Below are 14,444 nucleotides of genomic sequence, written 5' to 3' on the forward strand. Positions count from 1 at the left end.
CTGTGCCATAATTTGGGTGACCTTGACATGAAAAAGTATGTCTGTCTTTCTCTCTGTCAGTATGTTCTCAGACACTTCCTGTGGGTTTACTTTACCCTCCTGCACTTTCAGTCTGACTGGCTTACAACGCAGAAGGATGTGAAGATATGTGAGCAGGAACAACAATACTGTGTGTGTGTGTGTGTGTGTGTGTGTGTGTGTGTGTGTGTGTGTGTGTGTGTGTGTGTGTGTGTCCACATCTTGCATTACATCGCTTGCAGATTGCTGCTGATGCCTCCTGATTTCAAAGCTACAGTACAGTTGTAGACAAGCTTGCCAGCAAATTACCGTTCTATTGCAGAGCTGTGATTTAATTTACCTATCTGGACTTTTGGGACACGTATCTTAAGTACTATTTACGGTATTTCTTTTGTTTTGTACTTTCTAACTGTCGTTATACCAATTAAGGACTTGTTGCCGAGCACCATGGCTTCAATTATGGACACTGTTTCTCACAGTATGCAAGGTAAGATGACATGACATCATTGGGCTGGTAGCAACAGAGAGACCATATTCTAAATATTACATAGAGCAGTGGTTCCCAAAGTGGGGTTTGATTAATACATGTCAAACTGGGCGTCCTTGAAATTAAACGGGTTGAGAATCTGCCGTAAAAATCTTCTCTTATGGGGGGCCTTGGCATATATTTTCAAATGGGGGGTCCACATGCTAATGGAATTTTGGGGGTCCTTGAAAAAGTTTGTGAACCATTAGCATAGATTATCAATGGGTTCCTAAACCTTTCAGCCAGGACACAACCCCCCCCAAAATAATATTTGAACTGGGTAACCCCCACCCAAAAAAATAAATTGGGCACCCAAACGCTGCTGTAGAGTGTAGACTATAGACTGGCAGGGAGAGGTTGCACCAGAAGAAGTCTTATAGATCCAGTGGTTATGCTGTGGGGATACTTTTAGAATGTAGTCTTATAGATCCAGTGGTTATGCTGTGGGGATACTTTTAGAATGTAGTCTTATAGATCCAGTGGTTATGCTGTGGGGATACTTTTAGAATGTAGTCTTATAGATCCAGTGGTTATGCTGTGGGGATACTTTTAGAATGTAGTCTTATAGATCCAGTGGTTATGCTGTGGGGATACTTTTAGAATGTAGTCTTATAGATCCAGTGGTTATGCTGTGGGGATACTTTTAGAATGTAGTCTTATAGATCCAGTGGTTATGCTGTGGGGATACTTTTAGAATGTAGTCTTATAGATCCAGTGGTTATGCTGTGGGGATACTTTTAGAATGTAGTCTTATAGATCCAGTGGTTATGCTGTGGGGATACTTTTAGAATGTAGTCTTATAGATCCAGTGGTTATGCTGTGGGGATACTTTTAGAATGTAGTCTTATAGATCCAGCAGTGGTTATGCTGTGGGGATACTTTTAGAATGTAGTCTTATAGATCCAGTGGTTATGCTGTGGGGATACTTTTAGAATGTAGTCTTATAGATCCAGTGGTTATGCTGTCATATTTGTCCTCTCCCGAGCAGAGCACATCTCAGAGCTGCTGAAGCCCCACAGTGTTTGTCTAATGAAGACAGTTAGACTGAACCATTCCACCCAGCATCGGGGGAGACCACACTGCAGGGTTCTGGTGAGTGAGATAGACCATATTGTTTAATAATATTCAGAACATGCATTATGTACTGTAGCTACTTAGAGTCTCTAGACAATATTGGTGCAGTCCAGAGGAGGATAATTTGAAATAAAGTTGATCCATGATCGCCCCTGTTAAGATGGAAATCCTGCATCTCCAAAATAGTAACTTCTCCATAATTCGACAATGGCCAGGGTTTGATGGTGGTACGCCTGCAGTGTCATGTGCAGCTTGTCTCCTTGTCATTGCATGTATGACTCATGCTAGTTGTTCAGTGAAACAGCTGAGATGACACAGCGTGTGACTCCATGTGCGAGGGGTGGGACATGCAGGGGCTGTATTTTGCGTGTCTTAAGTACCAGGTCTTATTCCCTAACTTGAGTAAACTAAAGACCTGGAGGCGTGATCAATGCCATTTGGCTATTCTGAGTGTCCAAAGAGCATTGATCACGCCTCCAGGTCTTTAGTTTACTCAAGTTATAAGACCTGGTACTTAAGACACGCAAAATACAGCCCATTAATTGTCTCTAGGTCTAGAGCGACAGGATCTGCAGTATAGGCATGGACCAAGTGTTAATTTCGTCAACTGCCTTTTTTCACAGAAGAAAACTAAACAAAAGCTAAGCTATGATGACCAAAACTAAGTCTAAATATATTGGGAATTTCAACAACGAATAAAAAGTAAACAAGTAAAATGTTAGGGAGGGACTAATGGAGAAGAAAAATCATTTTATGATTGCTTGCAGATCTAAAATCTCAGAATGTGTCACGCTTGTGAGCTGGTTGCATGCAAACAGCCGATCTACAAAGTCTAAAATCATCCATTACGATGCCACCAAGGCCCGCCTAAATACATTTTAGTCAACTAAATCAACTGTAGATCTAGTCGACTAAAACCCTATGATTTTTAATCAAATAAAACAAGACTAAAACAAACATTTCAGAAGACTAAAATATAACTAAATGGAATTGTATTCAAAACGGACAAACTACACTGCATGGTTGTAACTACTGTCAGAAACAGGAAAGCGCAATAGGCATGGAGGAATAGGCAGTGACTAAATTAGAATAATAAATCAATGAGAAAAGATGATTAGCATTTGAACACGAGGTCCTTGTAAACCACCAACATCTACAATTGATGATGCAGTCATAGAATCCATACAGGGCATCCTAGAAGTGTCCATAGTTGATCTGTGTTGATGTTGACCTCAGCACGGTATGCCAAGAACAGCGTCTCATGCCCTCTATGATGAATAATTCACAACTTATCAATAATTGACCTTCTTGACCTTGGCCTGACTCGACCTTGGCCAAATTGCATCGTGGTCAGATATTGGGATTGCGATCTATTTACAATTTAGGCATTTTAGTATATAGGCGCTCTTCTTCATCCAGTGCAACTTACAGTAAGCAGGTATAAGTACGAGTTACGTCAAATGCGTAGAAATAGTAATCTAGGATCATATAGTGGTACCGGCTAAACCAATAACATATCATCAGCCTAAAGTTCTCTAAACGGTATATAATATCAAAAAAATCTTGAATGAAGTTTTATGGACTTCAGTGAGTTGTGATTTGTATGATATAGTATATTGAGTCACTGCAGGCATATTCAGTACAGTGACATGTGGGTGGGTGACGTGACATGGTGTCCCTGGCTGTCCTCAGTGTCACTCATGTATAAATAAAACATAGATTTGTCAAAAACCTTCTGAATATTGTGCAGGACATTATGCTCCATTTGAACATACTCAAGATTAAAACATTTCATTCCTCATTTCTTCAGAATTTTCAACCAAACACAGCAAAAATCATATGGTGCGACTGTCCCGGCCTTGTTTCTCAAAGTAGGAACTTAAATAAAACTAAGGAAAAAAATGCTAAAATTATTTTAAAAATTACATAAATAAAATAGAGATGTCTATTTGTGAGCCTAATCTTTTCAAAGTCCAAGCATAATGTTTTCAGTCATTTCTGATCAAAAAGATTTTGTCCCCCAAACCAAAATCATATTGTGTGACACCATTTTGGGACATTTCAACAGGCAATTGTTTGGACACCCATTGGGATAGAGAGGTACATCTTCAGTAAGGCTGTTCAGCACTTGCATTACAATAGCATGACAGGTGTCTGTGGTGAATTATCATTTTAACCTTTTCATGAAATACGATCTTGTTGGAACGCTGACCAATGCGACTCTTCCAAGTGTCTGTGGGTGTGACACCTTTTTCATTACAAAAGCTAAAGGTATTAGATTTTTTGGTCATAATTACATGTAAATCTATGTTGCTTTGTTATAGCTAGCATGTTGTTAGCATGCTAATGTGTAGCTAGTAGCCTCAATGTTATGTTAAGTGCAGAAAACGTAATATGGTGTGACACTTTATCATAATGGTGTGACTGTTTTCCTGTCACGCCATATGAGTTTTTTGTCACACCATATGGTACAAACGGTATTTTCCTACAGATGTAACAATAAATAACAAAGTCCCATGCTTCTTTTGTCCATTTAAACATTTGTTTTAAACATTTTCACCTAAAATCTGCAACTATCCACAATAAATTGTGTTTAATTTCGTTTTATTCAGTCATTGCCATGTTATTCAATGTTAAAGCAATTTTCCTGTTGCTGTTTTTCATGAGTAATTGTTAAATCAATCTGTAAAGTTCAGTACTCACTAATAAGTAGGTTAAAACACAGTTTGCTTTGAAAAATGAAGATATGATCATACGGTGTGACACTAAATAATTTGGTGTGACGTTCCAAATAGTGAAAAAAATCATACCTTTATTAATGATGAAACCATTAATGTTCATGGATTACATAGCAAATAGTCTAAGGAAGAGTCACAAATATTTGTGTAATTTTAGAGAAAGTTTTGTCACAATAAATACAAAATATATTGAAAGACCGATAACATGGGCCTCACATTGAGTGTTGATTATGGAAATAATATACAGATTTAATACATTTTCACAAAACTATAGTGGATTACAGGTTAGTTATGATAAAGGACTTTGATAAAGTGAGCAACTTAAGAAAGGTGTACTCCATTTTCATTTTATAAACAATTATTGTCATGTCACACCATATGACGATTTTAGGCACAAGTACAACAAAATGCTGAATAAACTCTGATTCCAATAAAATATCTAAAAACAAAATATGTTTCCATAAAGATGAGAGTGAGTAGAACAAAAGTAAATCATTTTTATTCCTGTTATTTAAAGGTTTTTAAAAAACACTTTTTTTGGGGTGTCACGTCACTGACCCATATACACACAGACACTTTGCAGTTAATCCATTCAGGACGGGAACACCTTTTGGTGTTTTAAGCATTGTGTTATACTTTAGCTGTTGAAAAATAGCAGATCTACAAGTTCATAGTGCTACGAGCTATTTTAGAAAAATCGTGAAAATGTGGCGCAAATCTTTGGATTCTTTCAGAGTGAACATTTTTAACTCAAATCTTTGCTTCTGGGAGGTCATATTTTCAGATGGGGGTCGGTGCCCAATTACTAGTTTTTGGGGTCCTTGACATGAAATACTTTGAGAACCACTGACATAGAAACATAGGTTTTTCAGAAAACTTTCTGATTTAGAAGACTTAAAAAAAAAATCGGCCTCAGGTCTAAATGGGTTTTAAACAGCGTTTATTCTGATTTCATGCTGTAGTTGCTACAAAATACCAGCAGGGGGTGGTCTCGTTTTGCCTGTTCCATGTTCTTGTCATTGTTCTCTCTTGTCCATTCGTTTCTGTATATTAACCATGATATTACCCCTGAGACCTCAGACCTGAGACCAGATTCTACAAATGTCTTCTAATTAAATCCTGACAGTTTTCTATATCAGTGTATTTGGCCGCCGACAACCATCTCACAATATGTTGTTCCAGTGGACCCCCCCAGAATTAAGCAAAGATTTGAGTTAAAAACGTTCGCTTTATAGAAAGAATATATATTCAAAGATTTGCGCAACATTTTCACAATTTTTCAACAGCTAAGGTTTAATATAATGTTACCGTAACCATTATTTGAAACTTTGATGTGGTTAAAAGTTAAGGTGAGCGATTTGTTCCAGGTCTTAAAGGTAATTAGGAGCCTAATGGCAGAGGGGATGAAACTGGCGCTGCTCTTGAATGTAGAGCCACCGTATCTCCTAATTTTAATATCTCTCTCTCTAGGTACTAAGTCTATGGAGAGGTTTCATGGTTACAAGCAGACAACCAGCCAGGGTAAGATGCATGCGCTTTTGTGTGTGTGTGACTGTGTGTGTGTGTGTGTGTGTGTGTGTGTGTGCATTAGGTTGTAAGCACCGGTTTACTGACAGTTAAGTTTATTCCTAGATTTAGGCACAGTTTTTCTGAGGTTAGGTCTAGGCATAGTATACTGCAGTTACATTTAGGAATACTAGGTAGAGAGAGTAGAGACCGTTCCGAGTTCGCCGGAAATGCGCCCAGGGCGAGTGTTTTGGTATTATTCCCCCCCCCCCCCCCCCCTTAAAACACCATGTCTTAGGTAGCAGCTAAAATATCGAGCACACACAACACGTCACAATGCGATGTTGTGTGCTTGTAGATTTATTTTTTAATAACTAAACGGTCTCCTATTTTGGCATGTAGAACTATCAAGTGTTTTTGTTGAAAATGCTTGCCTATAACGGCATGCCCAACATATAGGGAAGCCAGGGGTCGAGTTGATTCATGGATGTTTAGACAGTAAATCGATCAGTCAATGCTCAGTGTGTCTTTTTCCCCACTGGCCTGACCTTATTGATGCACGGCCTCTGTGAGAGTCTCCAGGGAGCTAGCTGTCTGTCTGTCTGTCTGTCTGTCTGTCTGTCTGTCTGAGTGAGTGAGAGTTGTAAAGAGTCTTCATACCATATGTTTTATGCAGTAATACTGCATCCAATATGCAAGTGTCATGCATTTCCATTTAACCACATAAGCCCTTATAGGCTTATACTGTATAATAAATGAATAGTGCACACAATGCACGTCATTGCAATGCATTGTCAGATATTTTGGAAAAGATTAAGATTTTTATTTATTTCCTTTTGCATTTTATTAAAATGTTTTACCAAAAACTGCCTCCCCCTGGCCAGCCGGGGCGCCTGATGGAGGGGAAAGGAACTGTTTGGAATAACGTGTTGCTTCCAGGCGCTACGTCCAACCAGGGAAACTCCCCCCTGTCAGGTGTAAAGGAGCAACTTGGACACTCAGGCATGAAGGAAGCATGAGTTCAAGTCCGTTTCTCTCCCCTTGTCCCCCATATATGGGGACTAGGTTGGTGGAGGGTGTGTAGAGCCCAGGATCACATTAGATGATTGACACAGGGGTGAAAAATGGGTTACAAAATCGTGGGATAAAAAAAAAAGGAAAATAAAATGTTTTGCCAAAAATGACATGACCAAAACAGAGACACCAAGGTTAACGTGGTTTTAATTAGGGATGTCCCGATACACTTCTTTTTGTTCCCGATCCGATACCACAATTTCTGTGTTAGCTGATACCGATACTGAATACCGAATACCGAATACTGCAGTGTTCTCGTGTTGTGTCGATCTCGTGTTGTGTTATATCTCGTGTTGTGTTTATAGCAGACTCCTCACTCGATGTGGCACTTGCAGTTTTGGCAACTCGAAAGCAAACTCCACATGCCCAAACATTTTATTTACCTGCCATAGTGTCAACCCGGTTCAAACGGTGGAACTAGACTGGCCTATTTGATACCGATATGACCCGATATGACAAATAAGGGCCGAGACATCGGGTTTTAATTCAATTTGAACAATACAGTGTGTGTGTGTAGTGTGTACGTGTGTCAATTTAACAAAGGTGCAAACGATCAGAAATCAGCAGAGAGTGATCAACGTTTGCGCTACTCTATGTGGACTAGTGGGAAAGAAGAAATTCGTTTTTAGTCCAATCTTCTTATTCACCCTCATGGCCTGAAACAGTTTGACTTCAAATGGAAAAATAATCCTTTTTAGAGCTAACATTAAGACGTATTAAATCCTTTTGCTATATTTGACTTTTGACTTAGCCTGTAACAACAGAACAATCTCTAGCAAATAACCTTGTCAAGGACATACGGAGTGTAATTATGAGCAAACAAGCAAAGCACAACCTTGTGTGCGTGCGACTGACTGACTGTGTGTGGTATGTGTGAGAGGGAGAAATACGTTTCCCTATTTAAGTTTCGGTGGCCGTGACCATGACACACACACGCACGCACACACACACGCACAGCAACACAATGTAAGCCACTTATCTGACTTTTCCTCCATAGTTCAGTCTCCCTCTCCCTCTATCTCTCTCTCTCTCTCTCTCTCTCTCTCTCTCTCTCTCTTGTTTGTTTTGTCCTGGAGAAACACAAGTCACTATTCACTTCACTAGCTACTGACTGACTGACTGGAACTATAGCTAGCTGCACATGTATGTATTATGGCTGTTTGTACAAAGTATGCATTCCTCAGTGTTCAGTGAGCCTATATAGGCATGCTTACATTTATTTTGTATTTTCTCAGTTACAAATTGATTAACGTACACTGGGGATTTGACTTCATATCTATAGGTCGTATGTGTTTGTGTTTACGGTATCTACATTTTCGCTATAAATGTGTATCTATATACAGCATAATGTCAGTCTACATGTGTAGGTAATATGTGTCTGCATCGGCGCATCGCTACTTTTTCTTATTATTCTTCACTTTATCTAATTGCCATAGTTTGTATGTCTGTTTATCACCCACACTTAGGTGTATTTGACAGAGGTGTGTGTGTGTGTGTGGGTGTGTGTGTGTGTGTGTGTGTGCGTGTGCGTGCGTGCGCATTTACAGGTGGAGAGTTCTTTTAGCTACCTTGAGATATGCTCCATTAACATCCACAGCATCTCACAGGTACACACACACACACGCACACACACACACACACACACACACACACACACACACACACATACACACACACATATACACACGCACGCACACCATACAGACATCAAACAAAATACATGGCTGAAATGTATGGTAGTATGGATAGTTGTCTCTGTGATGGAAAAAATGCACTCAAAACTCAAGCTATTTCATATATTTATATGCCACAGAAAAGTGAAAATGTAGGCTGTGGTGTAGAATTTTTCAGCTACATGTGGGGGTAGAAATAGCCCAACTTAAACTACAGTAGCCTATCTAACTGAAAGTAGTTATGCTATAACACCCACAAGCTAATGGCTTATACTTATAGCCTATTTTACCAGCCTGTAATGCCAACACTGGAAATGAGAATAGGCTATAACTGTCATTTTCCATCCACTCACCTACATGAATGCTTTCCCCTTGCTCTGACTCATACTCATACCACACACACACACACACAAACACACACACACACACACACACACACACACACACACACACACACACACACACACACACACACACACACACACACACACACACACACACACACACACACTCACACACACACAGACTGGATTTCCGCTCTCATTCATAAAATTAAACGGCACAGATTATGTCCCACCTAAAGAACAAAGAAACAAACAAGGACTTAAAATATAGCAAGCTAAATACAGACCTTTCTTCACGACAGCCATATATTGGCACAAATAGTAGGGTAACACAGGTTTTACCAACGATTCTAATTGTGTGTTTTTGTATTTGCTTTCCTCTACTCCGTTTGCTCTTTTACGTAATTTATTGTTTTTACATGTTCTTGTTGATTGATTGATTGATTGATTGAAGTATTTATTAACAGATTAGAGAATTACAGTACATTTCAAGCACAACTAGGGACATTGTCTCAACCGTAATGGAACAGTATGATTGGTAACACCTGAGAAGGATGTAGCTAATGTACACTTAGGCTATGTCAATTAAAGCTGCTGCTAGTGACATGAAAAAAAGTCTAATTTTGAACAAGTTTACACACACACACACACACACACACACACACACACACACACACACACACACACACACACACACACACACACACACACACACACACACACACACACACACACACTGTCTTATTAAAGTAATACATTATATTAAGTAATACACATGATGTGAACATGCACAGCTGTGCATAGACTTCAACTTGTCGTTTATGCCCCAAAATGACTGGCTGTCTAATGATGGTAATCCTTGCTATAGATAGATGGTGTTTGTTCAGTAACCGGGGTCTCCTGTCTCTCCAGCTCTTCAGTAAACAGAAAATAGATTTTCAGTTTGGGATACCGATTTTATCCAATCAGGTGAGGAGAAAGGACTCATACAGGATAAATAGCCCTTCGCTAAATCCCACCCCAAAAAGCGATTGTTGACTGTTGCTATGCAGGTCAAGCTTTCGCCACCTCATACTGTAGCTGTCAGTGTTATTTTGCATTGCTGTGTTGTTGAAGCTTTACCAGGCTTAACGGCAGGAAAGTTACACGACTGACCCGCCCAGGTGATGGCAATAATAGCCTACTAATGACGGTAGTCTTACCGTACAAGTGGCGAAACATGAAATGCATTTGTCCAGTGCATAGCCTACAGCAGGCCTGGTTGACTAGATTTAGTGTCTCCAACCCTACTCAGCCATTATAAAATACACGGTAAGCTGGGACCTCGCGTGGCTTATTGCTTTTCTAAAACTGTTACAAACATATAGCAATATTATTATATTAACCTCATAAAACTATTAAATTCACAAAAGTAGCTACACTTTGCGCCCACCAGAGCGAGCACACTTCCTTGTTTTACTCTGCCAGTCTCTGTGACGGGGAATAGGAGGATATGTGAAAACGTGAATAATAAAAAAAAGACATGGGCATTCCCAGCTGATACCTAATACAATCCCTGTTATGCCCATATATGGAGAACCATGACTGTGATCAATATTAAGCCCATATATGGGAACGCCAATATATGATCATATTGTGACAGCTGCAAAGGTCACAGTTAACTATGGAACCATGCATTTCCCGTCAGTCAGTCAGTGTATCACTAAAAATCCCCATACATGGGGAAAGCCCCTATATATGGTGCCCATGTCTCGTGCCCAGGTCTCGTGACATCGGACTAAAGGGTGTCTGTCTGTCTGTCTGTCTGTCTGTCTGTCTGTCTGTCTGTCTGTCTGTCTGTCTGTCTGTCTGTCTGTTATCCTCAGGTGGTCTTGGAGACGGACAGACAGACGTTTTCTTTCAGCGTGTCGTGTGTCCAAGACCTGGAGGCCATGGTCAGTCACATGACCACGTCTCTGAAGAAGATCTTCCCTGACTCCTCACCCGGGTAGGCCTTACAATTCACATTTAGCAGACGCTCTTAATCCAGAGCGAGTTACAGTAAGCAAGGAAACCACATGCAATGTAATTCATCAAATGCATAGCAATAGTCATCTAGAATCATAAAGGCCTATTCATACTCCAGCTTTAGGTGACCACCGAAAACTACAACATGACGTCACGCCGCGGTGATAAGCGACTCACCGCTCACACAAACACAACTACAACATGACATCACGCCGCGGTGATAAGCGACTCACCGCTCACACAAACACAACTACAACATGAGGTCACGCCGCGGTGATAAGCGACTCACCGCTCACACAAACACAACTACAACATGACATCACGCCGCGGTGATAAGCGACTCACCGCTCACACAAACACAACTACAACATGACATCACGCCGCGGTGATAAGCGACTCACCGCTCACACAAACACAACTACAACATGACATCACGCCGTGGTGATAAGCGACTCACCGCTCACACAAACACAACTACAACATGAGGTCACGCCGCGGTGATAAGCGACTCACCGCTCACACAAACACAACTACAACATGACATCACGCCGCGGTGATAAGCGACTCACCGCTCACACAAACACAACTACAACATGACATCACGCCGCGGTGATAAGCGACTCACCGCTCACACAAACACAACTACAACATGACATCACGCCGCGGTGATAAGCGACTCACCGCTCACACAAACACAACTACAACATGACATCACGCCGCGGTGATAAGCGACTCACCGCTCACACAAACACAACTACAACATGGCGTCACGCTGTGGTGATAAGCGACTCACCGCTCACACAAACACAACTACAACATGACGTCACGGCGCGGTGATAAGCAACTCACCTCTCACACAAACACATCTCTCTATTTTTTTACTTACCACGGTTAGTAAGGTTGGTCACCTTATCACCTAAACCTGGAGTATGCATAGGCCTTTAGGCTTAAGTAAACCAAGAACCTATCATCAGTCTTAACAGTAGAATTCCTAAAAAACTAAATCAAAAATCTCTACATTGAAACTATAAAAAACTATAGGATGCCAGGGTCTACAAATTAACATGGTCATCGAGGCTAGGGCAAGAGCTACAGAAAGTGCTGCAGGCTTATTTACGTACTTTACTACACAGCCATAACATATCTCATCTAAATTAGTTGATATATATATATACTTTTCCACACTTAACACTTTGAGAGCTGCCCCCTCTAGTGGTCATTGGGTACCTCGGCGCCATGCTTCACATCAACTGTACTGTATATGAGCCCAGCTTCTGTGTGTCACACGCTTCACAGAGACGAAACCAAAAGCACATTGTAGTCTAGCAGATGGCGATGTCGTTTATCTTTCGCCAGAAACGGTAATATGTCGGCCGCAATGGGATCAAAAATCACTATTCTCATCTGAACGCTGGATGGATTTGACAGATTTTGGCGTATTCTTCAGAGAAAACAGGCAGGCAAGAAATCATAATGAGTGGATTCCAATGGGGTGTGCGCGCATTTCGCCTTGTGCCTGGAGGGACATAGCAACCTGCCTAGCAACCTGGGCAACACTATAAATGGGTTCCAGTTTATTTCTGGTTGCAGTGTTCGTGAATATCAGTAGCTGCAGACAGGAAATAAACTTGCATCCAAGCTGTGGCCTAGCAGTCTGTTTACAATATACCGGTACTCAAAATACGTTTCAATGAGAAACCTAGATAATTAGTATTGGGTTGTATCGGATACACAAGTGACTCCTTTAAAGATTTAAGTTTTCCCACAGTCCACTTTATAGAGCCTTAATTTGATATCGAATGATGTACGTTCTTGAGAACAGTTCCTTCAGAGACAATGAGACATCTTACATGAATTATTACGTGTAATGCCTTGGTGTGTGTGTGTGTGTGTGTGTGTGTGTGTGTGCGTGTGCGCGCGTGCGTGTGTGTGCGCAAAGGAGGCTTTTAAAGATTCCTCCAGATCTCCAGGAGAGACTGTGGAAGATGACCAGTCAGGAGGAGGAACTATTGGACACCCAGTCTGTATCCTGTGGTAGGTATAGGGACGTATTCATCTATAGTCAGGTGGAGAAACTATTGGAGGCCCAGTCTGTATCCTGTGGTACGTATTCATCTATAGTCAGGGGGAGGAACTATTGGAGGCCCAGTCTGTATGCTGTAGTAGGTATTCATCTATAGTCAGGGGGAGGAACTATTGGAGGCCCAGTCTGTATGCTGTGGTACGTATTCATCTATAGTCAGGGGGAGGAACTATTGGAGGCCCAGTCTGTATCCTGTGGTACGTATTCATCTATAGTCAGGGGGAGGAACTATTGGAGGCCCAGTCTGTATGCTGTGGTACGTATTCATCTATAGTCAGGGGGAGGAACTATTGGAGGCCCAGTCTGTATCCTGTGGTACGTATTCATCTATAGTCAGGGGGAGGAACTATTGGAGGCCCAGTCTGTATGCTGTAGTAGGTATTCATCTATAGTCAGGGGGAGGAACTATTGGAGGCCCAGTCTGTATGCTGTGGTACGTATTCATCTATAGTCAGGGGGAGGAACTATTGGAGGCCCAGTCTGTATGCTGTGGTACGTATTCATCTATAGTCAGGGGGAGGAACTATTGGAGGCCCAGTCTGTATGCTGTGGTAGGTAGGGACGTATTCATCTCAGAAGCACTTTGACACGTTGTGACTTTTTCTTCTTCGAATCCGTATCAATCTCAGATAGAGATGTTTTTAGTGACTTCCCTGTCCCCACGGTCACGCATATATAGTGACTTCCAAGTTTTCCAGCCAAGGTCATGGCCACTAGCGAGGCTTTCCATTCCATGACTAATAGAACCTATCATTCATTTCTTTTAGAAGTTACACCTCTGGCACAGTAAATCCCTTAGTGTCCATTTAAGAGTGCACAATGAGTGTACAAATGGAATCAAACTGGTCTATTTGGACACTTGTCAGAGTGTGTGTGTGTGTGTGTGTGTGTGTGTGTGTGTGTGTGTGTGTGTGCGCGTGCGTTCGTGCGTGCGTGCGTCTGCATGTGATGCATGTGCTCTCCAGGAGGGTTCTCTGACACTTATGCAGCTCTGTGTGACTTCAACGAGCTGCCCTGTAGAGAGGAGATCCAGTGGGTGAGTGCAGCACAAGTTACAACCTCATGAACACCTTATAGACCGACCAGCTGTATTAAAGTCAAAGTTAAGATTCTTACCGATTTGTTAATTTTATTGCCAGGATGTTGACAACATCTACCACGTCCACCAATGTCGAGAATTCAATCTGCTGGACTTCAACCACTTGGACAACAAGTGAGTTATCTCCTTAACCTTCGCCAGGCCTTTGCAGCCTTTCCTTCTTGCTCTCCTCGTGTTCTACAATTTACAATTTAGGCGTTTAGCAGTGCAAAGAAGGAAAAAAATTGTTGAGCTTCAAAGTCTCCTCTCCTCTCCTCTCCTCTCCTCTCCTCTCCTCTCCTCTCCTCTCCTCTCCTCTCCTC

At 41.3% G+C, this 14,444-nt stretch overlaps 1 protein-coding gene across 3 annotated transcripts in view; it reads left to right on the forward strand.

Annotated features, from left to right (window-relative positions):
- The first annotated feature begins 1,594 nt into the window (after positions 1-1,594).
- Positions 1,595-14,444, forward strand: part of carmil2 (capping protein regulator and myosin 1 linker 2) — an 88,770-nt gene continuing 75,920 nt past the window's right edge. For 2 of the 3 annotated variants that reach the window (XM_080761704.1, XM_080761705.1), the window contains exons 1-7: positions 1,595-1,636; positions 5,827-5,877; positions 8,484-8,543; positions 10,819-10,940; positions 12,900-12,994; positions 14,009-14,079; positions 14,183-14,256. In XM_080761704.1, the coding sequence (XP_080617830.1) occupies positions 5,851-5,877; positions 8,484-8,543; positions 10,819-10,940; positions 12,900-12,994; positions 14,009-14,079; positions 14,183-14,256 (449 nt within the window). In that variant the 5' untranslated portion in view covers positions 1,595-1,636; positions 5,827-5,850. Of the gene's footprint in view, positions 1,637-5,826; positions 5,878-8,042; positions 8,080-8,483; positions 8,544-10,818; positions 10,941-12,899; positions 12,995-14,008; positions 14,080-14,182; positions 14,257-14,444 lie in introns of those variants that run through there. The other variant, XM_080761706.1, reaches the window with a different exon arrangement.

Source organism: Protomyctophum bolini (genome assembly GCF_963924005.1).
Source record: "Protomyctophum bolini genome assembly, chromosome: 4".
NCBI classification, from domain to species: Eukaryota; Metazoa; Chordata; class Actinopteri; order Myctophiformes; family Myctophidae; genus Protomyctophum; species Protomyctophum bolini.